The 25,259-nt window shown below is 41.0% G+C and overlaps 2 protein-coding genes across 2 annotated transcripts in view; both read left to right on the top strand.

The window, feature by feature from the left end:
- The window catches only part of LOC102222184 (unconventional myosin-VIIb-like), a 33,066-nt gene extending 18,524 nt beyond the window's left edge, over positions 1-14,542 (top strand). The window contains exons 29-48 of the mRNA XM_023340047.1: positions 57-230; positions 1,195-1,422; positions 2,075-2,242; positions 2,316-2,433; positions 3,787-3,913; positions 5,036-5,202; positions 6,022-6,203; positions 6,296-6,417; positions 6,541-6,695; positions 7,221-7,374; positions 8,695-8,850; positions 10,017-10,122; positions 10,237-10,350; positions 10,913-11,000; positions 11,096-11,202; positions 12,130-12,315; positions 13,461-13,577; positions 13,747-13,830; positions 13,926-14,045; positions 14,152-14,542. Of these exons, the coding sequence (XP_023195815.1) occupies positions 57-230; positions 1,195-1,422; positions 2,075-2,242; positions 2,316-2,433; positions 3,787-3,913; positions 5,036-5,202; positions 6,022-6,203; positions 6,296-6,417; positions 6,541-6,695; positions 7,221-7,374; positions 8,695-8,850; positions 10,017-10,122; positions 10,237-10,350; positions 10,913-11,000; positions 11,096-11,202; positions 12,130-12,315; positions 13,461-13,577; positions 13,747-13,830; positions 13,926-14,045; positions 14,152-14,235 (2,757 nt within the window). The 3' untranslated portion in view covers positions 14,236-14,542. The remainder of the gene's footprint in view (positions 1-56; positions 231-1,194; positions 1,423-2,074; positions 2,243-2,315; positions 2,434-3,786; positions 3,914-5,035; positions 5,203-6,021; positions 6,204-6,295; positions 6,418-6,540; positions 6,696-7,220; positions 7,375-8,694; positions 8,851-10,016; positions 10,123-10,236; positions 10,351-10,912; positions 11,001-11,095; positions 11,203-12,129; positions 12,316-13,460; positions 13,578-13,746; positions 13,831-13,925; positions 14,046-14,151) is intronic.
- Positions 14,543-17,858: 3,316 nt separating this feature from the next.
- Positions 17,859-25,057, top strand: gpr17 (G protein-coupled receptor 17). Its single transcript, XM_023339196.1, has 2 exons — positions 17,859-18,110; positions 22,045-25,057. The coding sequence occupies exon 2, from the start codon at positions 22,055-22,057 to the stop codon at positions 23,072-23,074; it is 1,020 nt and encodes a 339-aa protein (XP_023194964.1). The 5' UTR covers positions 17,859-18,110; positions 22,045-22,054; the 3' UTR covers positions 23,075-25,057.
- The last annotated feature ends 202 nt before the right edge of the window (positions 25,058-25,259 follow it).

The raw sequence follows: 25,259 nt of genomic DNA, 5'->3' as shown, positions 1-25,259 counted from the left end.
TTTTCAGGAAACTTGTGTGATTGATTTCCATTGGTGATTTCTCTGCTATCTCGTAGGCAACCAAGACAAAGAAGCCCATGTTGGTGTCTGTGGCGCTGCTGGATGGACGATCCATTAACCTTCCTGTCGACTCTGCAACTACATCCAAAGAAGTCTGCCAACTTGTGTCCAATAAAATCAAGCTAAACGACACGTTTGGCTTCTCTCTCTACGTAGCCATGTATGAAAAGGTAAACGAATCTGGGGTAGCAGAGCTGCCAATCAGTTTGTTCATATTGTATCATACGTAGATTAGGGTTTTATGCCAGAAATGTTCCTTTTGTTGTCTTACAACTGTCATTAATATTTAATTTATTGTTGTTTTAAGTTTTTCTTTTAAATGGATCATTACATATTAAACCTTAACATATAAGTACATAAGCTTTTAGCCAAGTGGCTAATTTCCTTCTCTAGTCCAATTGGCAGTTTGATGTATATAATGTTTAATGATAAGAAAAAAAAGCATATAAAGGGATAATTAAACATTTGTTTGCAATTTTTAGTGTATAATGGTTCAATAATTTTGACTGTAAGTTGATAAGTTGAATAGAGTTAGCACAACGGCGCTAGTAATAGAGTTGTGTACAGTTAAGCTATGCTAAGCTAAACAGGCTAATAATGTGGCTAGAAAAATTAGGCAGTGCTCTGAGCCAGCTGTTCCCGATCTCTTCCATGCTACGGCCCCTCAGACTGCATTAGCCACCGGCTCGGGCCCCTCTTTGGAAGCGAACAGGCAATGCTACAGAACATGTAAAGAACCATCAACTTTTAGAATGCTTTTCTCACTTTTATTCTCCATTCTCAATAATTATTACATTCGTTTAACATTAATGCTACCTCCATACCGTTTGACTTTTAGTTAGCTAAGCTATGCTGGCTTGAGAAGTGAAGCAGCTTGATAAATTTGACTGGCAGCCAAACAGAATGTTGATTATGTCAATAAATATTCTAAGCATCTCCTTTATATTAATCATTGAAACATATATTTGATATGATGATTTTTTTTATTAGAATTTTTTTTTCAAATTTTCCCTTAAGTTTTCTGAGGTCCCCACTTTAAAAAAAAAACAAACATTTTTCCACCTCTGTATGACTGCTGAGCAGATAAAATGTGATTGATTTTAGTTACTGATTTATTGGTGACTCCTGCTGAAGGTGTGGGCCCTGGGGAGCGGCCGGGAGCACGTGATGGACGCCATCTCCCAGTGCGAGCAGGAGGTGAAGAGGAGGGGCGGCCAGGAGCAGCACGCTCCCTGGCGTCTCATCTTCCGAAAGGAGGTCTTCACCCCCTGGCACGACTGCAAGGAGGACAAGATCAGCACTGACCTCATCTACAGGCAGATCATCCACGGTCTGAAGTTTGGAGAGTACCAGACCGAAAAGGTGGGCTCTGTTGTAATGTAATACTTACATACACTCATCATTGGCATGGATGTTATACTCATTTGGGGCTTTTGATGAGATCAACCATTCTTTCCAGAGTGTACTGTTAGTAAGTTTTTAGAAAAACAGAAATGAGGGTTTGAGTTCATACTTATTGTTTTTTCTCTAGGACTGAAATGATTAATCAGTTGAATTGATTATGGAAATAATCATCTATCATCATTAATAAAACTATCATAATGTTCATTTAAAAATGGTTAAAACACAAGACACTCCAATTTTTTTCAAAAAGGTAAAGAACTAGAATACACCAATAGCGTCACAGGGTGCAAAAAGAGCTCAGCTCTTCAGTAAGTGCAGTTAGGAGAATAACAAAAAATGGAAAATAAATAATAAAGAAACTGACAAAAACAGTAATTTGACCACTTTAGTCAAACCAGTAAAAATTAAACTGCAACAAACCTTTCAAATGGTTCAGAAAGAGCAACTAGGAATTCTAAATATAATGTAAAATAAATAAAGAACGGTGTCACTCAGAGCACAAAGATCCATCTTGAATCTAGATATTCGATCGGTGCATCTTTATTCCTCCAAAGTTTTGCCTCAACACTGAGTTGTTGTTGGTTTTTTTGTTGTTGTCCCATCTCCACAGGAGGACGACATCATCGAGCTCGCTGCTAAGCACCTGTACATCCAGCACGGCTCAGACAGCCGCCCAGAGAACGTGAAGGAGACGGTGAAGGACTGCATCAAGAACTCTCTGCTGGAGGCCAAGTCAGAACCCAAACTGGTTCAGATGATCCACACCGCTCACGCTCAGGTTGGGATCCTCATGATAAGCAATGAAAAAAACAAATCCCCCAGCAGCCGTTAATGGACACCAATCATTCCAGAGCACCTTCCTGAGTTCTGGACAAAAAGCGGACCTGGTGAAGGCGGAGGTGGTTGACTACTCCAAAGAGAAGTGGCCCATGTTCTTCTCCAGGTTCTTTGAGGTCACCAAGCAGTCGGGTAGGACAACCTTTGTCATTAGTTTTTCAAAATGTGATCTTCGTCGAGTCTCCAGGTCTCCTTATTTCAATACAAACACAATAAAAATAGCTTGAGAGAGTAAAATAGTGAAATAAAGTGTTTCAACTCTCCAAGAGAGTTTTACAGGCTACCAGAAGTATTTTATATATTTATATAATACTTCTGGGTTATTATGCAGAGAGATTCCTATTATTGCAACTCAGAAAGGGAATTAGAACGAACTTAGAATCCAGAAAAAAAATTCTTCCAGAGCAGGAACATTTAGTTTTTATTATTACTTAGAAACTGTGGAGTACTCATTACTTTTACACATTTAGAGCACACTTAGAAAGTTCAGAGAATACTTATACTTATCTAACATCCCAGACGTCCAGAGGATACTTACTTACACTTATTTAGCAACCAGAACAGGGATTAGAACTTAGAATCCAGATAACTACCTTAGCAACTACTTTTTAGACTCCTATTCTTCCAAACAAGAAAAGGAATTAGGCCAGATGATACTTAGCAAACCTGAACAGGAGCACCTACCTTACATACATTAGATCAACATTAGATTATTTTTCTTCTCTTGCTCTTTCCTTTGGTTTGTTATTTTGTTTGCATTTCCTTTTAATTCCTGTAAAGCACTTTGTATTGCCTTATTGCTGAAAATGTGCTATGTAAATAAAATGACCTTTACCTTTACAGGAGTTGCCACCTGCAGTAGGCTCTCAGAATAATCTGGCATTTTGTCAGGTGAAGCCAGGTAAAACTAGAAATGAAAGAGGTTATAAACGTGTTCGTTTTTATGGCCTCAGCAATGTCTGTATCTAAAAGTGACACATTCTTAGTTATGTTTTCTCCTTTTCAAAGTCCGTCCTGTTCAGGTGATCAGAGGTTGTACAGCACTGACGCCGTCGCTTAGCGTTACTGCATTGTGAAAGTGGAAAGTGTTACATCAGCTCACAGCAAAAGTGTCAAAAAATATATTTTGAGCTCCATGCAAATGAACTTCACTTCCTCTTTTAGTGCTACTTGACTTCAAGTCTAGAATGAAAGTGTTTCTTTAACTGTCTGCAGGATTAATTTAGGAACTTATGATTAAAACAAATTTAGGCACTGTGTAGATATAGACACACCCAAGTCTTGTTTTTCCAATTCATTGAAGTTGGATGTTTAATGACTCCAGCCTGAGATAACAGCTCAGATGGATCATTAATGAATTCATTTACTTACTGATGATAGTAATATAATTTGGGTGCTTAGTTTAGTTTCTTTTCATGTGACAGAAGGATCTAGGGCTCTATAATGTGGATCACTCTTGAATGTGTCCTGTGTTTATGTCTCCAGGTCCCCCGTTGCCAAAGAGTAAATTCATTGTGGCCATAAACTGGACCGGCATCACGTTCCTGGATGAGAGGGAGAAGAGGCTGCTGGAACTGTCCTTCCCAGAAGTGACAGGAGTCAACACCGTCAGGTAGAGACGCTTCTTCCTCAGCTAGGACGATCTGAAACAGGAGCGGACACGCTGAAGGAAATGTGAAATGGGTGAAATGGGTGAATCATCCGACTCGTAATGCATGTAGAACAACCAATTCAGGTTTGGCCGGTCTTTACAGTTAAGCCCAAAATTATTAGTTCCCAGTTTAGGCTTTAATGTAATCTTTTAATTTAACCAACATGGTTCTTCTGAGTAGAAGTGATATTTTTGAGTCTTGACTTATATTTGGTAGAGATCCTGTTGATGGGGCTTTGGACCTGTAGCTCCTTAGCAGAGCTGAACCGTCGGCATAGCAGTGGAAACATTTGAAAAGCTAGACAGGAATTATGAGAACGGTTTGGTGTGATGCCAGTAAAGTTTGTGTACGTTCTTACATCTTTGCGAAATAGCCCTTTAATTTTATACTGATGGGAAGCTACAAAGGTTAGCATTGTTAGCGGCTAACGGTTAGCCAGTTCCCACACTGCTTACAAGTCATTCCTACATGCCCAGCTTGCCTTGTGATGAATCCATATTAGTTGATTCTGTCAACACAACAGGCAACTAAAGAACTACTGTACTTCCTGTCTTACTTTACAAAATAAGAGTTTCACTCATAGTTAGAACATTGTATCAAGTTTAAAGCACTGAAAATCATAACCAAGGCGGAAACGATTAATCGAGTTAGTTGTGATGAGTTGAATTAGTTGTGATTAATTGGTTACTGAAATAATCGTCAACTAATTTAGTAATCGATTAATTGTTAATCAGAGTATACGGATTCAAAGAAAGCTCTTTTGCTGAAAGAATATCACACTCAGAAGGAATTAGGGCAAAACTGTACAAAAATATGCATTTTGAGTTTAAGATGAAAAACTCTTTACCTGTGAGCATGTTTTACTCGGAACTCAAGCGGCATTTTTAGCTTCACTGGGTTCAAATTCTGGAAAAAAAACGAAAAAAAAAAACTCATTAAGCACTTTTAAAGCTATCCATTTATTAAACAATTAACAGATTAGTAGGCAGTATTTTTTAGCTGTAGATGTTTTGGAGTTTTAATCTCCTCAGGTCTTGCTTCAGTCCTTGTGGTAGCCGTGTCTCTCTGTTGTTGTTGCTCAGGGAGGGTAAAACCTCGGGCCACGCCGTGTGTCTGCTGACGCTGAAAGGAGACTTCACCCTGAGCGGATCTTTTGCTGAAGACATGTCCGAGCTGATCACCATGTTCCTCAGCGGACTGACTGAGCGCTCCAAGTACGCCGTGGCGCTGAGAGAAGTCAGCAGCCAAGGTCCGAGCGCCGGCTCCTCTGGAGTTTTACACAGTTCTTTTTAAATAAGGCCAGGCGATAATGATTTAAGAATATAGTCTACAATTGTTTTCATTCCAGATCCAATTTAATTGTTTTTTTTTTCTTGGTTTCTTTTGTAAAAAAAAAAAAAAAAAAAAAAAGGAAATTACAAATGACAGACAATATTGTTAAAAAGTGGCTTTTATTTTCAATCATCTGTCCTGTGAGTTGGAGGTCGGCCAGTTTCATTTCGGGAATATAACTTTAATATTAGCAAATTAAAGAAGTATTTTTTCCAGAATGTCTTAAAATTAGGTCTAGGAGAAAAAAGTTGTTTTAAGGATAACAATTTTTTGTTTTTCATATTAGTATTTTTGTTAAAATTACTACTTTCATTCTGCCAATATTATGACTTTATTCAGGTATCAAGACTTTATTCTCATATTCTCTTGACTTTATGTACATTAAAACTTTGTTCTTGTATTAATATCGCTGTACTCTTTTAACATTTGGACTTTATTTTTGTTAAAAAAAAATCTTAGCCTAACCATGACATTTTGTTGTAGAGTTGACCTGAATTCAAAGTCCAAATAAATTGAAGTCGCAAAACAAGATGGCCGCCTTGGGCATTCTCTCATCTCTTAGTTACAGAAACCCAATGAGAGAATTGTTGACAAAAAAACAATCCCAGATTTTTCCTAAAATGTTCAAAAACCCAAAAATGAAATAAAAAAAATCAATTTAATGGATTATTTGCTGGGCGAAAATAGGAAAACGTCTGTTTTTGACTCTCTTCCTCCTCCTCCTCCTCTTCCCCAGATGATCCCACCATCCTGAGCTTTAAAAGAGGAGAGCTGCTGATTCTCATCAAGGATGAGGAATTTTCCAAGCAGCGCGGCTGGATCAAGGGTCAAAGCAGCAGCACCAAAAAGACCGGCGCGGTCTCCATGGAGTCCATCTTTATCCTGCCCACGCTCAGCAAACCCAGCAACGAAGTCTTGGTACCGACCGCTCATCAGAGCTTCTGTTATTTTTTTCTATAGTCCCTCAGTTCAAATGTTTCCTAAAACAACTTTTTCTCGTTTTCCCAAAGAACCTCCTCAACCTGTCGCCAAACCAGAGGAAGAACCTGGTGGAGGCGAACCGGAAAGACATGGGCACCGTGGAGAGAGTAGCTCCCGCCTCGCTGAAGGACTTCTCCCTGCAGTACTTCAGGTTGGACTCTGTCTTTATCTTCACAGCTCTGTGCTTTTTTACTTTTTCAATCATCAGCAGGCGGATATCTCCATCAAAGCTTGTTTTTGTGGTTTTTTTTATTCCTTTTGTTTCGTCTTGCAGGCAGCCCACCAAAGATTTGAACCGCCAGGTGATTTCCAGGAACGCAGCGCCGGAGAAGCTGTGGGCTCACTCCAGAGAGCCTATCAGACAGCCTCTCCTCAAGAACCTGCTGGGCAACCCGGAGCTCAGCCACAAAGCCTGCCTGGCCTTCACTGATATCCTCTCTGCACAGCTGGGAAGGAAGAAACAGCTGCAGTAGCGCTTGTGTTTGTGTGATTTGTCGCCGGTTTAAAGAGCTTTAGAGGGTCTCTGTTATGTAAAATTGACTCTTTTGAGTTTTCCCTTGTGTTCATCAAAAACACACCTGGAGATGTTGACTTGACTCTTTTATGTGTATTTGAGGTAACTTCATTCACAATTCCTCACAGTAGGTAGAGTATCCAGACATTTTACTCAAGTAACAGAATCTATACTTCATAGTAAAATTACTCAAGTTTCGTAGTAAAAATCCTCTTAAAAGCACTTTCTTTTTCCAAAAAGTTACTTTAGTAAATGTAACTGATTGTTTCTACCAAACTCTGTCTTAAAGCACAACTCACATCATTCATCAGATTTTTAGTCTGACTCCTCTGCTGTATGTTTACTGGTGGAAAACATCAGATCAACTTTCTACCATCAAATCATTGAAATGGTTTCGGGTCGTGATGCTTCTCGTTATCTGTCCTTGACCTCTGGCTCACCCATCCTGAAGTACATGGGAGATTACCCCACCAGGCAGATGCAGAGCCCCCTGGAGCTCACTGACCAGATCTTCAGCCCCCCCACTAAACACGAGGCACTGAGGGACGAGATCTACTGCCAGATCATGAAGCAGATGACCAGCAACAACAACAGGTTGCTCTTTGCTTTTTCTGCCTGTTTTCTTCCAAACAGTCACAACACCCGTCCTGTTGTTTTTTTAATCTTTATTTTTATATATATATATATATATGGTTAGCATGTTTTTAAACTAAAATATTTCACTTTTTTATTATTAATATGAAAGGATGTATTCATACATTGGTATTTTTCACATTTCGGTGTGTTTTCTCAGGGATTTTGTGAGAGAAATCAAAAAACACTGCAAAAAAATGAATGGGAAGGATGAGAATGCACGTTTTAAAAACAAGTCAGAAAAGTACGGTATCCATCTGTATCCAGCCGACACCACTGAATAAAACCCAAGTGACTTCAGTATTACTTTTAAAAAAAAAAATAATTTTTTTTTTTAAAAGTAAAATTTTTTTTTTATGTTGTGACAAGCAGGCCTGTCACGATAACAAATTTCACTGGCCGATAAATTGTCTCTGAATTGCGATAAACAATAATATTTTCAAGTAATATCATCATAATGCAAGAAGACATTCTCAAAGATTGATAAACTTTAAATTCTAATGAACATTTAACACTGGAACCGGGAGACATTTTAAATTTCCAAAATAAGTAAAGAAAACAACAGAAACGACAAATAAAATTAACCATGAAGTCTCTGTAAGCCAAAGCACCGGACTGAAGACTTTTGTCATCCAGTTTTTGATAGAAAGAGGGAAAAGAGAAAAATTATAAATCATACAAATTGAAATGATTAAGTTTGTTTTCATTTATCATGCGATTATCTGATTTATTGTTTATTGAGATGAGAAAAGACCACTGAAAGAAATATTAAATCAGTTAAGGTAGACCGTGAAGCAGACACAGCAAACATGTTGTGAAGCTGCTTTGGTTACAAGAGACCAAAATTACTTGAAAAATGCTGTACGTATATGAAGCGGTAGTGGCAGCATCATGACGCTGTGCTGGAGCAGAAATGCATCTGAAACATGGAGGACTCTGACTGTCCAAGTCTGGAGGTGAACGCTTCTTGTCGAAACATACAACCAGAGCTACAATAAAGTCCTCAAGAATGTTTCGGGTTTACGTGACGGAATGGCCTAGTCAAAAGTTGAGACCCAAACAAAGCAAAACCCAAACTCTGCCATCTCCTTCCAGTCCGACCCAGCTCTGGACTTTCGCAAAGCAAAACGAACCTCTTCTTATTTTTCCCTCCGCCGTATTCATGCGCTGCTTCGCGTCGGCCTGTCTCGTACAATCCCAGTGAAACACGCCGCCGCAGGACGCCGCGTGGTCCGGACACCAGGCGGGCGCTCTCTACTGAGGTCTCCTCTCTGCCTGCAGGTTCAGCATAGAGCAGGGCTGGCAGCTGCTGTGGCTGTGCTGCGGCCTGTTCCCGCCCAGCCAGGCCCTCCTGAGACACGCCCAGAAGTTTGTGGAGTCCCGGCGCAGAGAGCAGCTGGCCTCCGACTGTCTGCAGCGGCTGCAGAGCTCGCTCAGGTTTGTCCCGCACCACCAACGCAGAAACTGTTGGCCCTGTATGTCATCAGCCGTCTGCACCAGTCTTCCTGGCTGCTGTCGCTTGATAATCTGCCGCGAGGAGGAAAAAGTCTAACTGTCATGTCTTGTTTTTCTTTGTTCCTCAAATGCTTTTTATACTGTTGTCTTTCTTTGAGAAAAAAAAAAAAAAACACATGCGATGTGATGCAGAACTTGTTGCACCTGTGAGGTGGCTGTGAACACAAATGGCTTGCATCAACATTGCACCAGGGTGACCAGCCAAATGCAGCATTTGCATGGCCTCCGCTATAAATACACCATATTTACAGTCGGCGTCTGCATGACGACGCCAGGCCGTAACGGCCGGATTATTTCAATACAGCTTTTAATCAGCGAGCAGAAATTACAGCAGTGGCAGCATCATGTCTTTGATTTAAAAAAAAAAAAACTCACTAAAATAAAGCAAAGTAAACACTGTTTCATGCTTATGATTGGTGATGACTCAATTCTGCTACACAAATAAGCATTTTGATATGTTATACTTACATAGAAGACTAGCAGGAACTTCATCTTGAGATCAAATAATTAGTCTCTCCAGGATGTTATGATTTATTTATTTTTTCTGATTGTTTCAGCCTAGAATTACTGATTTTTCAAAAGGTTGAGCCGAAACTGCACTTTTTTGTAAGCTTTATTTTTTGACGTAACAGAGTGTTGGTGGGAGTGAGGGGGGAAGTTTAAATTGCTTCACGTAATCTTTCCAAAAAAACACAACAACAAAAAGACAGGAATTTAACATAGTCGATATTTAAAGTGCAAATAACATTTTCAACATTTACAAGAAGAGTGCTTCTTGTAAATGTTGTTACAAAAATGCAAAAGGAGTTACCAAACTGCAAAATGATTTCATATCAACATGAACTCTATAAATAGTATAACCAAATCCTGCACAGTATTTCAAAAATCATTTTTGCAGCAAAAAAACGGTGAAGTTACCGTTTGGTGTCACACATGCCGTCATCTTCCAGGCTCGACTTTCAAGAGACGTGAAACAGGAAGTTAAATTAGAAGGGAGCTGAGGGGATTGGAAACCAAGCCATCAGATGAACTCAGATCAGTGCAAAAGTACATAAACATATCATTAACGTTTTGATGATTGCGTTTAGGATTGAACCCAGGAAGCTCCCGCCGCACCAGGTGGAGGTGGACGCCATCCAGCAGAACAGCACCCAGATCTTCCACAAAATCTACTTCCCCAACGACACAGACGAGGTACGCAGCGGGACGCTCTCTCTCTCTCTCCCCCCGCCGGAGACGCGTCAAAGCCAAACAAATCCGCTTTGTCAGCATAATGTCAACACGGATTCCTCTCCTCCCAATCTCCAGATATTTGAGGTGGCGACCAGCACCAGGATCCGGGATCTCATCCAGAACATTTCCAAGAAGCTCAAGCTGGCTTCAGCCGACGGCTTTAGCATCTTTGTGAAAACGCACGACAAGGTTCGGCCGTCAGTTTTCGTGATCGTTTTCCGTGAACTCCTGGTTGCTATGGAGATTTGGTGATCCCAGCGCGGCCTCCAGAAAGATTGAGATTTTTTTTTTCTTGTGTTTGTTTCAAACCATTTTAATTATAAGTTTACGCAAGAAACAACATTATTAAAGATCAGCACTGTTCTGCCTGATTTAAATGACTTTTTTTTTCTCTTGTCATTCACATTTTGAAAATTAACCCTGGAAGATTCAGACAGAGAAAAACTGGAAAAAGAAAAACCAAAGTTGAACATTGTAGATGGTTTTTGTAGGCAAATTTCATTCCAAGACTGAACATTAGGGTTTAATCTCTTGAGTTTAGATCAAAAACCAAAAGAAAGGTCAACATTTGTCCATTATTTTTGACCCTGAGTGTTACAAGATAAAAAGAGGGCGTCTGTGTTTCTTTGGAAATCCTCATAATTCTTTTCTACTGCAAAGTTTTCCAGTGTCTTACCATTCACACGGTTTCAGATACCAAAAAGTTCTCTGATGAGGCTAGAACTGTCTAACCGTCTCTATTTAATCTCAGGTTCTCAGCTTGAACGACACAGACTACTTCTTTGACAGTCTGAGACAAATCACCGACTGGTCGAAACAAGCCAAGAGGATTAAAGACGGTAACCACACAGCGTGCAGAGAGTGAAGGTTTGGATGGTCGGCGCCATTTGACTGCAGACTCCTCTCTCTCTCTCTCTCTGTCTGTGTGCTGCAGGTGGACCGGTCAACATTTCCTACCACGTGTTCTTCATGAGGAAGTTGTGGTTCAATGTAATCCCCGGCAGAGACACCGAGGCTGACCTTATCTTCCATTTCCCTCAGGTGCGTTTCAGTGAGCAGCTCCGCTTTCCCGGCTTCATTCTACTCGTTTTTACACCCAGTGGAAAGATTCTGTCCTCGTCTGCTTTGAATACAATCAGGCCTCGCACACAAATGAGGATGTCAGCTGGGAAGGCGGCGTGGAAAAACATTGGCAAATATTCTCAACTAAACAGACCATATTTATCTACTGACTCGGGAAGTGGGTTCAAAGGTCAAATTTCTGAAGCAACAGTTCCAGCACTGAGCAGGAGTCGCTCACTAGTTCAGTGTTCTCAGTTATTTATGACCCGCTCTTTCTCCAGATGTAAGAGATGAGTGTGACGATGTCTCACTAAATCTCACGAGACTAAATTATTAGTTTATTAGCTGATTATAAATTTGACTTGACGTGGCTTAACCTTTTGAGGAAAGTTTTGGTAAAAGAGATGAAGAATTCAAACGAAGAGAGGGTTTCAAGGTCCAACATGTTGTAATGCCAGAAGACAGGTTGACCTCCAGGTGGGTCAGTCGGTGGGCAATGTCTTGGAACTAGTTGACAAAGCGAGGTGGCTCCTGTACATCCCATCTCAGATTATTGAACCTTGAACACAGTTGGTTATTCCAACTGGAAAATGTTCCCCAATAAATATCAAAATTGAGCCATCTTGAAATTGCTTAAATTTCTGAGATGATATCTGCTTAAAACTTGTGTTTGTGGTCCAACATCCAGCCAGGATCTTGTTTAGTGGCTGCAAACATTGTTTGGTTTCTCCCCATTTCCTAAGTGGTTTTTAATCCTAATGTTACTGGGAGCGTATGTATAGTTTTGACCCAGTGTGAGTCACAGGCGATCTGCAAGGAATTTGAACGTTGAGGCCAAAATGAACCTTCACTCTGACGACGACTGCATGTAAAACTACCGTAACAAACCCCAACTCTGTTTTCCAGGAGTTGCCAAAGTACCTGAGAGGCTATCACGTTTGTACCAAGGAGGAAATGGTCAACATTGCCGCTCTGCTCTTCAGGGTAAAGGTCAACGGTGACAAAAACCAGATCCCCACGATTCCCAAGGTGTTGAAGGAGCTGGTTCCCGCCGACCAGCTGAAGGCCATGTCTGAAAACGAGTGGAAAAAGGTAGAAGAACCAGGCTGGCTGTGGGCGTGTTGATGGTTTAGATAGATTCAGGGATGTGAAGGAGTTCGGAGATCGGCAAAGAGGAATATGCAGCCTGCTGGATCTTCTCTTATCTGTTGTTGTTTTCGGTGTAAAACTAGAAACCTCAATGGCGGCACTAAAGAAAATGTTTATTGGTTTTATTTTGGTATCATAGCTTCCAGATTAATATCTGCAGTTAAAGTATCTTTGATATCTGTTTATATCCCTCTAACTTTTACACCTTTTGTTTCATTACAATCACAAACAGGCGTCTGCAACCTTTAAAAATTAAGGAGACATTTTGCTTTTAGGCCAGACCAAAAACATTATTATAATTTAGACTCGCAAATGTCACAGGAATCTTTGGACAAAAAATAAAAAGGCATCTTATGCATTTAGATACATGTACTATAGCAAATTAGTTGCAATTTTTAAAGAACCACAATTTTTATCTCTATTTTTGAATGTAAAATAAAGATGAACATACATTTTTGGAAAAACAGAGGATGGACAGTTATTTTGTTCCCTGTGGGATTGAAAATAATGTAGAATAAGAAAAATAAATACATTTCTCAGTGGAAATTCAATGCAATTATTGCAGAAAATAAATGAAAAAACTGGCAAGTGTTATTACCAATATTTAAAACATTTGCGCCTTGCGTTTGACACATGTGATTTAGTGGGTTTGAACCGCTCTAATACTTAGTTTTTAAGCAAAATTAAGTACTGTAAGTAATGTGCTTTGTGGAGAATTATGAATTGTGACTTTATAAGCTGTTCATTAATAAGTGCTTGATACCAGTGGGCTGGTGTTTACAAAAAAAAACCATCTCTCCATGAATAAGGAGAAGATTATAAAGGGTCTCTGTGAAAAGGCAGAATAAGAGATACAACATTGTTTTGTTAGATTTTGGCACATGGAGACATTTCTTTATAATGAGACTTTGCTTTGCCGATCATATATAAACAATATGTCCATTATGGAGGAGGATGAGAACTCACCCTGCAGCCTGTGGGGGTGGAGAGGAATCCATTAACCTCATTAAAAAACGGGGCAATTTCTTTTCTTCCTGTTTCTCTTTTTTTTTAATGCTGCTACATGTTTGCATTTCTTCCACTTGCAGAACATCGTCGCCTTCTTTAACAAGCACGGCGGCATGGCCGTCGAGGAAGCGAAGGTTGCCTTCCTGAAGGCGGTGTGTCGCTGGCCGACCTTCGGCTGCGCGTTCTTTGAAGTGAAGGTGGGTTCTGCAGACTCTCCGTCTCTCCTCTGCTCAGACGGGCTGCTTGGTCTCAGTGGCTTCTGCGTCCTCTGTCACCGCTGTGCTCTAGCCGCAGAAAGCAAGCAGCCGCTGCAGCCGTAAAAACTAGTTCAGCCTACATTTTTCTGTCTTTACTTTCTTTCTTCAGCAAACGTCAGAGCAAGATTTTCCAGACATTGTGCGAATCGCCATCAGCAAAACTGGACTCACAATCCTGCACCCGAAAACTAAGGTTACAAAAGAGCAAACTTTGCGATTAGAAATGTTCAATTGGGCGTTTTTTTCTGCGTAGCTTCAATTACTGATGTTTTATTTTCATTTTACAAGGAGGTCCTGGCAAATCACCCGTACAACAAAATAGCTAATTGGTGCAGCGGAAGCACCTACTTTCACATGACCGTCGGCAGCTTAGTGAAGGGCAACAAATTCCTCTGTGAAACGTCGCTGGTAGGTTGTTTTGTTTGAGGTTTTTTTTGTTTGTTTGTTTTGTTTTTTTTAACAAAGTTTGAATTTATATTCTTTGCATTTTTTTCTCTCTCTTTTTTATGAACAGGGCTACAAGATGGATGACCTGATAACCTCCTACGTCAGCATGTACCTCAGAGAGAGAACCAGAGGCCAGCGCTACAACATGTAAACCTGTGAAGTCAGGATCCTTTCTAGAAGATTTCAGTGTCGTTTGCTGGAAAAAGTCCCAGATTTGTTGCGTAAAAATAAAAATGTTTCTCAGTTTTGATTTGAAGCAAGGTTCTGTTTTGCGTCACTAACCCAAAGACGAGGAGCACAGGTTCCTTTGCGTGTTTACTAGAACTAAGCGTGTTTTGATCAGGATTCTTTTTGTTTTTCTGTCCTTGAATTATTTAGGATTAGACATCGAGACTCAGTCCGATACGTGATTAAAATCTGTAATATGTCGACTGTATGCAGTAAAATATTGCACTGAATTTCATCAGTATTATGTGATTTGTATTAGTACTGTAGTCTTGTTCTTCTTTCCCAATTTACAAATAATTATGCTGCGCTTGTTCCTGTCTGACTTAATCGGCAGCCATGGATACTTTGTCCAAACACACAGCACAACCTGAAAATCCTGCTCCAACGTAGCTTTATTATTTGTTTCTAAAGTTATTTAATCTAACCTTGAAAACACATGCAGGTACATTCCTCAATAAGCTCACATTTTGCTCTTGTTTATGATGTTTTCATGCTTCAGTGCTAGGCTTATGTTAGCATGTTTAGCCTCTGCTTTGATAGGACTTGTTGATAATGCGACCTGCAACATATTTCACTGCAGGTCCAGTTAAGTGGCAGAACAAACGTGACTGTATGACTCACTAGTGCAACAGATGAACCTGTAAACAGGAAGCTGACAGGAGTCAGGCTTTGAGTTTCACCAGGGAACTAAGAGCTGATACCGAGGATCCAGTCACAACAACAAACCGTTGAGTTGATGTTTCTTAAATCAACCGATGCACCTTTCTGTTCAGAACCAGAGCAACGCGAGAAGATGTCCCTTTGGCAGCATTTCACCTGGTTGCCAAAACAAATCAGAATATCTGGGTCTCGATGGGACTCAGAAAATGTCTGAGTCCCATCGAGGCAGGAGATAACTCTAACCTTTGAACTCGGTCTGTCGGGTTCTGGAATGCACAGCGTGTGGAGCCCCAGCTCCACAGCTAGTCACCGTTTCATGTCATTTCCCAGTGATCCAGGAAATCGTTGAATAACTGCATGATTTCGTTCCAGCCATAAATGGATATGAAGAGGTTCTCTAAGAGAAACACTTAATGTGTTGCTTTGATGATTTTCAGGGTTGTAGTCAGTTCTCCACTTTGTTCTCATTAAAGTGCTAATGACGGGGAAACAACTTACCTATCCAGAAAAACATTTAGCGTTCATGAGAGGGGAAACACTGTAGCAGAGAAGAAGGGGGTATGAGCTGCTTATGAGGATGATTGACAGCGCTAAAGCCCTCCTCCTGGCTCTGATTAGTTGTTTCTAATTATCACTGGTAAAAGGCAGAGGAGCTCGATTTGTTTTGCTTGTTTGTTTTTTCAGATTATCTGTCTATGCCATCACAACATGGTGAACTTTGATTTTTTTTTTTTTTTTTAATAAACGCTACATACCTTTGCATTAATGAAAACTATCTTTGTAAAGATTCCTGAACCACCAGGCTGTTTTAGTCGTCTTCACTTCCTTTTACAGGAGCTTTGTGTCACTTCCTTCAAACACTGACGTCTGAACACGCTTGTGCTCCTGTGTGACACACACACACGCCCACACACACCCACACATCATGGGGCCCCACAGCTTGACACACTACTCCACACATGTCTTGTGGTATTAAAAACTCTGCGGGATGCCCTTCAAAGCAGCTTTCTTTACCAATCAGTCCGAGTAGTAAATCTCAGAATGGCCGTCCCCATGAGAAAATGTTAACTTCTGTTCTCCTTTTTTTTTTTTTTTTTCTTCCTTTGGTAAATTTGTCAAATAGAACATGTTCTCACTGACGTTCAATCTGGTGATGTTGATTTCACTCGGACCGATTCAGGTTTCCTTCCCGAGTCTTGAGGGGATATTTGCATCTCTTGACAAATCTTATTGTAAAAAGAAAATTCCAGATGTATGAATTCTGTTAGCAGTTTTCATGAGTGTGTTCATTGCATTTGGATCAGTTCCTGAAATGTATGATGGTGTAATAGGGTCATTGTTAGAAAAAAAAAAAAGAGTACATTTCCACACGCAAAAAAAATATTTAGATTCTCCAAAATTTTTTAGAAAGTACTTGGAAAAACTTAGACATCTTGAGATTGAGCTCAGAAACTTTCTAGAAAAAACGCTTGGAATTTTTCTGAGCCCCAAAGGGTGAAAACTTGATTTTTGGATCTCATAGTTTCCAAATTTTCTTTCTAGAAAATGTTTTAGTTTAATCTCAAAACATCTGGGGTTTTTTGGCTGAAATGTTCTCCTTTTTCTTTCTACAATAGCCCTGATAGGCCACTGTAGCAATGTAAGCAGTAGAAGGGGGTTATAATGAAAAATAAAATCATTTCTTCAGTGTCACTGAACCGTCAGAGGAACCATTTTTGCCTGAAGCCCTTTCAGCTGCACGCAGAATGACGCTCCTGATATCGGCCAATCCACAAAGAAACTCTTTTGCTGCGCGGTTACCAAACGGAGAAAGTAAACGGGCCTATTAGTGGATTAGAAGTTGGCAGCAGATTAACGGGTTAGCGATGTCAAAGCCCGTCTCCAGACCTCCGCAGATAGTGGCTGCATTCAAGTCTGAAGAATAGCATTTGCATGCGGATAATACAGAAGAGAATAAGGGCCCATGTCTCCAGGCACAGCTGTGGAGTCCACATATGAAAGAAATATTATCCCCCCTCAGCCAGACGGGCCTTTCTCCACATCTGTCCGTCGACTGTGTGACTGATTATTTTGGGCATTCGGCATCAAGATGCCCCCAGGAGGCAAGAGGGCAACAAGGGCCTCTGTTTGCCCCTGGAACGCTGCAGAAACACAAAACCTCACCCAGAATGTTTGGTCTAGCTTCCGGTGCAAATATCTTGGTACACTGGAAATGAGACCAAAACTAACTTGTAGTAACTTTTCAGCAACATAAAGGGACTTGATTGGAGTAAATAAATCCTTAATACTGATTTTTTTTTTTTTAAGTACTAGAACCACTGGCAAATTAATTCACTTATGAAAAAATGTGAAATTGAAATAATCTGTCAGTGGATCAAGCACATTTTCATCAATTATTTACTTAAAACAAGCTCCTCTTGCTGAAAATTTACTCGTAAGTTAGTTTTGTCTTATTTAAAGTGTATTTGCACTAGAAACTGGACCGTAATTAGAAATATTTTTGCATCTTTTGCAGTGAACACCCTCTCGTTGCTGCGCTTGCTTTGTTTCTCTCCTCACCCCTCGCTGCCCTGCGGAGCAGGATCCACAAAAGATCACCTCTAAGACTCAGTCATAAACTCTACAATTAACAACTCCAAATCTCCTCTTCTTCAGCAGGGTGTGTGTGTGTGTGGGCGTGTGTGTGTGTGTGGGTGTGTGGTTCATGTTTAAGGCTCTTGCTGCAGCACCAGCCCTGGTTACCATGGCATCCTGCCCGACTGTGGCATGCCATTCTTCTCCTCCCTCCCCGACCCCCCGTTGCCGAACTGCGGCTCTTATTCTGAGTCGAGCTATTGTGGAGCGCACAAGTGGCTCTCAGAGGAGAAGGGGATGCAGAGAGAAAGGGTGGGGTCAGGGTTCAAGCGAAAGGCTCCCCGTCGGGGCTCCTTTTCTGTTATCAAATTTGTTGCGAGACAAAAAGAGCTACAGTTTCATTCCTCAGGCCGTCTTGAGGGAGAGGGGAGAGGGGTCATAGGACGGCATTCCTCGTGTCAGAGCATCAGTTCTTCCGCGGAGAGCCACATGAACTCCTGCTCTCCAGTCTCGGCTCCCTGCTCCAGCACCCGACCGCATCCCGCACACTCAGGATATCAACCGGTAAGTCTGCTCAGCATCTGGCTTTATGCACCGGTATTTTCTGTCAGTTGAATCAAAACTTTGTTAAAAGTCGGGGTTTTTTTGTTTCTTTTTTTTAATGTTCTGTTTCTGATTAATCGGTTATTTGTACAGGACATTTCAGCAACAAGGTAGCTCAGAGTGCTTTACATGGCCACAACATCAAAACATAAAACCAGTAACGTCAAATATGTTGGACAACGTTCCAGTTATTATGATTCAAAAAAGCAACTCTGAACAGGTGGGTTTTTAAAGAAACTCAGTGTTTCGGCTGTTTTGCAGTTTTCTGGAAGTTTGTTGCAGATTTGAGGCGAGTAGAAGCTGAATGCTGCTTCTCCACAATTATCATTGTAACGTATCGGGTTCAAAGTGAGACCTACGCTTTCTGTTAGAACCTAAAAAAAATAAAATAAAATAAAATGAAGAAAAAAATGAGGAACTTTCTACTACAGAACTACAGAAAGGGAAGAAAAAGTAATGCATCCAAAGGAAGAATCAAATCACTCGTATTACATTTACTATCACAGTCGATCAACTTGTCAGAGCTGTGCTCAGGTCTTCCATCCCACAGCTCCCTTTGTTTTTCCTTTTTTTTTCTCAGAAACATCACAGTTTGGTTTCTGTTGGTTTTATGTAACCTAGTCGCTCCGTGATGCCCAAAGTTGTTGGTCGGTGAACCAAAATGCTGCTCCTCGTGGTGTGTTCAGGGTCATTCTCTTCTCAAAGTCATTTCCCCAGCAGCGTAAGACAGCGTTACCCTTTTCTGCATCTTATTGCGATTCCTGATATGTCAAAAAAATAAAATAAAATAAAAAAATAGGCTGGGGAAAAACAGACGCATCACGATGCTTCAGCCACCGTGCTTTACAATCTTCTCGGGTTAGAAATGAGTTTTTGAGGCTCACTTGTTTCTCTGTTGAACAGTTTGCGGGCCGTGGGGTAAAACCAACCTCTCCTGCTTCTTCTTGTTGTTTTTGGTTTTAACTCCAGCTTGGCTGCACATGTATTTCCCCCACACACACACATCTTTGTAGTTTTGGTTTCTATTTCGAGGCTATGTTAGTCGAGCAGCTGGTCGTTCTCTTACTCTCACTGAAGGATGCTGCTGGGATCAGAGCCTCTCCCAATAAACGATTCAATTACACAGATTCGCATCACAAATGATGGTTTTCATATCTCTACCCTCAACTACTAGAACTCTTATTTCTCTTCTAGACGTAGAAGACGGTTGGTGTATGTGAATCCGCTTTATATTTGAATAAAACTGTATTTGTCAGATCCCTCTTTTTACTCTACAGTATTCCAGTCAAAGTGTCAGATTACACATATTACAGATTAGTCGACTGGAGACCAGATTGCTCGGTCAGCTCTGCACAGATCAGCTTAACTAGATCGCTGTGGTGAAAGCGATTTTCTGGTTTTGTTCTTTGGGATTGTCTCTCAGAGAGAGATGCATGTATTCAGGCTTTTCCGCTCCACTGTTCCGCGTCCGGATTGTTTCCCACCGCCGCCACCTTCCAGCTCCTCCACCGCCGGAGGCTGCAGTTCTTTTATTCAAGGAGGGATGAAAGCGCAGAGTCTGAGTCTTGGCTGAGAGCCACGCTGCTACATCTGGATGGCTCCTAATGGACCAGAAGTGAGAAACCTCCAAACGGCGTGTCAGGGCCCAGTGTGGGCAGAAAACAAAAGGAGGAGCACGTTTCTGCCAAAAAAACCAAAAAAAAAGTCAGAAATTTTGAGATCAATCTCAGAAACTTTTTCTGGAAACTTTAATCTCAAAGTTTGAGGTTTGTTTTGTTTTTTTTGGCAGAAATGTACTCCAGTTTTTTCATTATCTACAATGACTCTAATATGCCCTTGTAAAAACAAGCCCCTGATTTCCCTTTTTTTTTTTTTTTTTTTTTACGGGTTCATTAGTTACACATGTTCTAGTATTGCTGCTGGATTGTGTATAAATGCTACAGAAACTGCCCTGCCTCAGACTGAGTAAAGTCAGACTTTGTTGTGACCCGCTGATGAGAGCTGAGCTGGTGTCCGGCTGCAACAACAGAAGAAAAGAGGAGTGGACAGTTGGAGATTTCCCACACACAGTAGTGCGTGTGTGTGTGTGTGTGTGTGTGTGTGTGTGTGTGTGTTTCTTTCTCTTTTTTTGTTTGTGTGTCTCATGTTTTTGTGTGTCTAACCATGAGAATACAATGTTCAGTCCTACAAAGAATGTTGGACGAGGTTTTGGTGAATTTAAACGCCAAGTCAAACATAGTCCCTCCATTATGGACTAAATAAAAAAATTAGGAGTTTAATTGAGAATGATTGAATTACATATTGTAAATAACCACAAGTGTTTTTGTTTTTTTTATTACAGCAAACTTGAAAGTGTTTTATTTTGCTAGTACTTTCGACTTCCGGTTTGAGTTGTATACTTTTAATTTTTGATTTACCTTTTTTTTTTTTAGTTTTTATTTTGTCTGGTGATGATGTTTTACACTTGGTTTGTTTTCCCCAAAATACAGAAGTTAATAAGTTCTTAAAGAGCTGATGACCTGGGCTGCCTTCCTGGGCTTTGTAGAGGAAGTTTAGTGGTCAGAACGAAGCAATTACATGCTCTGAGGTCAGTGGCACATTAACAAGGGACACTAACATCTATTGTTACCTTGTGAGTCTGGCGCAGTTACAAACATGCTCCCTGCCTGTCGTCTCTCTGTGATTGGACACAGTTGGTCTAGCTTGGCTTCCTGTCGCTAAGTTAGTTTGTTCCTAGAATACTAAGGTTATGTTCACATTGCAGGCCTTAATGTTCAAATCCAATGTTTAGTGAATTTTTTATTATTTGTTTTGCATGGTTGTTCACATTTGAACAACCACAGCAGGACCTGCACAGCGACCGCTGTCTAAGAAAAGCACAACACATCACAAAGGACACTTCTCACCCCGGACCTTCTCTGTTCACACTGCTGCCTTCAGGCAGAAGATACAGAGCAACCAGAACAAGAACCAACCGTCTCAGAGACAGTTTCTACCCGATAGCAATAACAAAACTAAATGCAATCAAAAACAACCATTAATCATCATAAATGATGTATGTGAGAATGTGGCTGTTCTTATTTTTCTTTTTTTTTGCCAGTTGTTTGTTGATTCTTGCGTTGTGTGTGAATTGTGAGACAGTTATTTTTTGTTTTTGGGCATGTGCACCGACTGATGGCACCTTTTGAATTTCGTTGTCCTTGTGACAATGACAATAAAGATTTATCTCTATCTCTATACATTTCCAAATATATGTGACTGTATCTCCTGTGTGAGCTGCAAGCAAGTAAAAGTGTCTCAAGGTAGAGGACAAAGTAATGTCACTTGTAGCTAGCGTGCTCAGTGGTTGCGGAAGAAAAGATGGAAGGTAAAGGTGGAGCATATCTTGCGATTTTAAAGTTGTTGTCCAACCAGAGCGATCACCAACATTAACAACTTAATCTGCATCATTGCCTACCAAGGTTGTTGTTTTTCTTCACACTTGCGCATATTAAGACAGAGAATAGTGACATTTGTCGAGCATCAATGCGTACAGGTAGGGTAAATGTGACTTGACCGTACAGACACAGGTCACATTTGAAAAGATTACATATCAGATTTAGGACCATTTAACCAAGTGGCCACGGTTGTAGTTGTTAAAATTAGATTTGTTTCATGAAAAGATCAGATACAGGTTGCATAAGGGCAACAAGAATTGTATTTAGGTCACTTCAGGCTGCAGAGTGAACGTAGCCTAAGACTGAACTTTTTCTCGACTTAACCCAAATTCATGTTCTAGTGGTTTAAAAGTCAACACTCATCTTTTCCGCAAATGTGCATGTGTTCCTTTTTTTTAAAAAAAATACAAACTTTGCAATTTTCTGTGAAACTTAATGCAATTTTTTTCTTTCCTCAGGAACCAAAAAATGGAGTCTGCCACGACTGCAGAGACATCTTTACTCTCAAACCAGTCATCTGAGAGCTGTGTACCAGCAGAGACAGCGATACAGAACCAGCTGTTTGGGTGGTTCTATGTGGTGGTCTTCGTCCTGGCCCTCGGTGGTAACAGTCTGGCTCTCTGGATCTTCTCTCGTCAGCGTGGGGCCTTTAGCCCTGCTAATGTCTTCTTGGTTCATCTGGCAGTGGCAGACCTATCTTACGTGGTCATCCTCCCACTCAGAGCAACTTACCATTTCACCGGCGGCCACTGGCCGCTGGGTGAGGTTCCCTGCAGGCTGGTGGGCTTTTTGTTCTATGTCAACATGTACGCCAGTCTGTACTTCCTGGCTTGCGTGGCAGGGGACCGCTACCTGGCTGTGGTTCACGCTGTAAGATCAATGAAGCTTCGCCAAGGTCGCTATGCTCACATCATCAGCTTGTGCTTGTGGGTCTTGGTCACACTCTCTATGGCGCCACTGCTGGTTAACCATCAGACGGCGCAGGTGGACAACACAACGGTGTGTTTACAGCTGTACAGAGAGAAGGTGTCCCGCAGGGCGCTGGTCTCTCTGGCTGTGGCCTTCACCCCGCCTTTCCTTGCCACCCTATCCTGCTACCTGCTCATCATCCACAGCCTGCATCGGGGCTGCAGGCTGGACCCTGCCCTAAAACTCAAGGCCCTGCGTACCATCGGTGCCGTCATTCTCATCTACATGGTCTGCTTTCTGCCCTATCATCTGAGCAGAGTCACCTTTATCCTTGGCTACAACAACCCAGATGTTTCCTGCCAGACACGAAGAGCCCTGAGCATGGCCAATCGCTTCACCTCCTCCCTCACCTGCATGAACGGTGCTATGGACCCACTGGTGTACCTGTTCGGGGCAGAGAAGTTCAGAAGCACGCTGAAGAGGTTGTTCTGTAAAGATAAGGCAGGGATGATTGGGGCCACTAGCGGAGACCTAAAGGAAACACATGAAAGCTCGCTGAGTGCCAAGTCTGAGTTCTGAGTAAAAGACCCGGAAGACCATTGTAAACAGCTTTGGTCAGGCATTAAGGGACAGTATGGACCTTAGCCTGGACGGAGTGAAGCATGAACTAAAGTCCAACATCCAGGCTTCACTCTGCACCAGATCTAATAAACCCCTTAAAAAACTATTTGTGCAAAGTTTCAATGAAAAGTCACCCTGAATAGACAGCTTGTTTAAAAAGTGAGATGTTCGTTGATGAAAGGGCCCAAGCATCTTACATTTCAGTGTCTGTTTCAGTCAAATTTGGAGGATTTCTTGGTTAACCAAAGACCGATTGTCAATGAAATGCAGATAATGACTGACCAACTTCAAATAATGATGTGCGTAGATATCCAATTTATACATTTTCTGTGAGTAATATAAAGTGACACGACTGCAGCCCCTTTCACAAAACACTTTAGGTTGGAACTTAAGATGCTTTTCTTGGCATCATTTGATTTCTGAAGGTAGCAAGAGGAGATGGTCAACGTGGAACTGTCCAAAACCCACAGGGGAGGTAGAGACAGAGCTGTAAAAGTCAATGTATGTAAGGGGGATCTGGGTTTATGGCTCGAGAGTTTGATGTAGGGACAACAGACAGTGAGATGATCCGGCTGTGGGACTTGAGACCAAAACTCAATTGGACTCTGGTTTCCACATTGACACAAATCGGACATTTTGCACTGAAGTAAACAGATTACTGAACCTCGAACGCCTCGTGTCCCTGATACGTTTCACCTTTGTCAATGGGAAATGTCAGAAATATGCTCCATATTCACCTGTCCGGGTTCTACCGTGGTCCAGCAAAGTAAACTTCATTTATTGATTTGAAAAACATGATTAGCTTGAATGCGGTCTGATGACTGACTAAGGGCAAAATAAATAGGAGCTATAATGGATCTGTTTTTATGACAGAGGCCGATGATTCCAGTGTTTAAGCTGTATAATGCATTTTCCTTTGGTGGGAAAGGTTTGTTTTTTTTAATCTGTACGTTATTGCAACTGTAGAGTCAACATGTATTGTTAAAACTGTCATGGTAACTGATTTTTGCATGTTTTGTATGGTTTGGATCGTATATCTCATGTCATTCCCTTTGTTTTTGAGACAAGTTTTCCCATAGTTTTGCATTGGAAACCTATGAAAAGATGTTGTATTTTCTGAGACTTCATAGCATTAACATCTTAGAGGAACAAGTAGCAACATGATCACCATGGTCAGAATTTGTCATATGGTCACAAACATGTCTTTTATTGTTTGTTTCTGTTTCTTTATCTTTATTTCCTAATCATGTGTGACTTTATTATTTAATCCAGACTGGTAAGCATAATTGAACTGTGAGAAGCTTGGGGTCTCTAACTGAATTTTTTTTTTTTTTAACAATCAAGTGTCAAAACTTTTGTTTGTGACCAAATATTTGGAGTTTCAAACTCTTGATATGAGTCCATAACCGCACCAGCTGAAAAATGTAACAAATGTTTCAGTTTTGGTCCCAAATCGAACCGAGTCTAACGGACTATCAGGTGTGAAAACACCTTTAAAATAGGATTCTGTTAAGGTAACTTTAAAATTGCCCAAAATATGCAAACTGTGCATTTGTCAACCTTTAATTTCTCTTTGGAGGCCTCAGGCCGGCACCACAGGATCTCAAATGTCGGTTATCCCTTGGGCCGGCTTTGACACTAACCAGCGATGATGCAGTTAAAGTAGAGTGGTGGCTGATGGCTGCAGTAGGCTAATATGACAAATTACTATTGTATATAAATATACGCTTCATTTTTTTTCTTCTTAAATTTGCTATAGTCTGAATTTCTGCTACAATATTGCGCAATACTGCCTGACTTCATGAAACTTGTAAACTGCTGTTATGCTTGAGACAAATTTCACAAGTAGTGCTCTCTCTGATCCTTTAACTTGTATGTGTTTCTTTTTTACACTCTGCAATGAATTTGCTTAATTCTTCTCATAAAAACTGCAAAAGAGAACGGCCGACTCTCAGTTTTTATTTTTTCTATGTCCCTCTGATTTGCCTGTGAACATTTTGGCTGCTGCTTTGCGACCGAGTTGAGCCCTTGAGCCGCGGCGTCGAGTGAAAAGTAGAAGGCCCTCTCGGCTCTGCGAAAGTGCCTGCTGAGGGCCAGAAACCTCTGACGGGGCTGAAGTGAACTTCTCTCCGCGCAGTTCTGT

The sequence above is a fragment of the Xiphophorus maculatus genome, chromosome 9, assembly GCF_002775205.1.
Source record: "Xiphophorus maculatus strain JP 163 A chromosome 9, X_maculatus-5.0-male, whole genome shotgun sequence".
NCBI lineage: Eukaryota > Metazoa > Chordata > Actinopteri > Cyprinodontiformes > Poeciliidae > Xiphophorus > Xiphophorus maculatus.
Note: the sequence above shows the minus strand (reverse complement) of the source record. Positions and strands in the feature narration are given on the sequence as shown.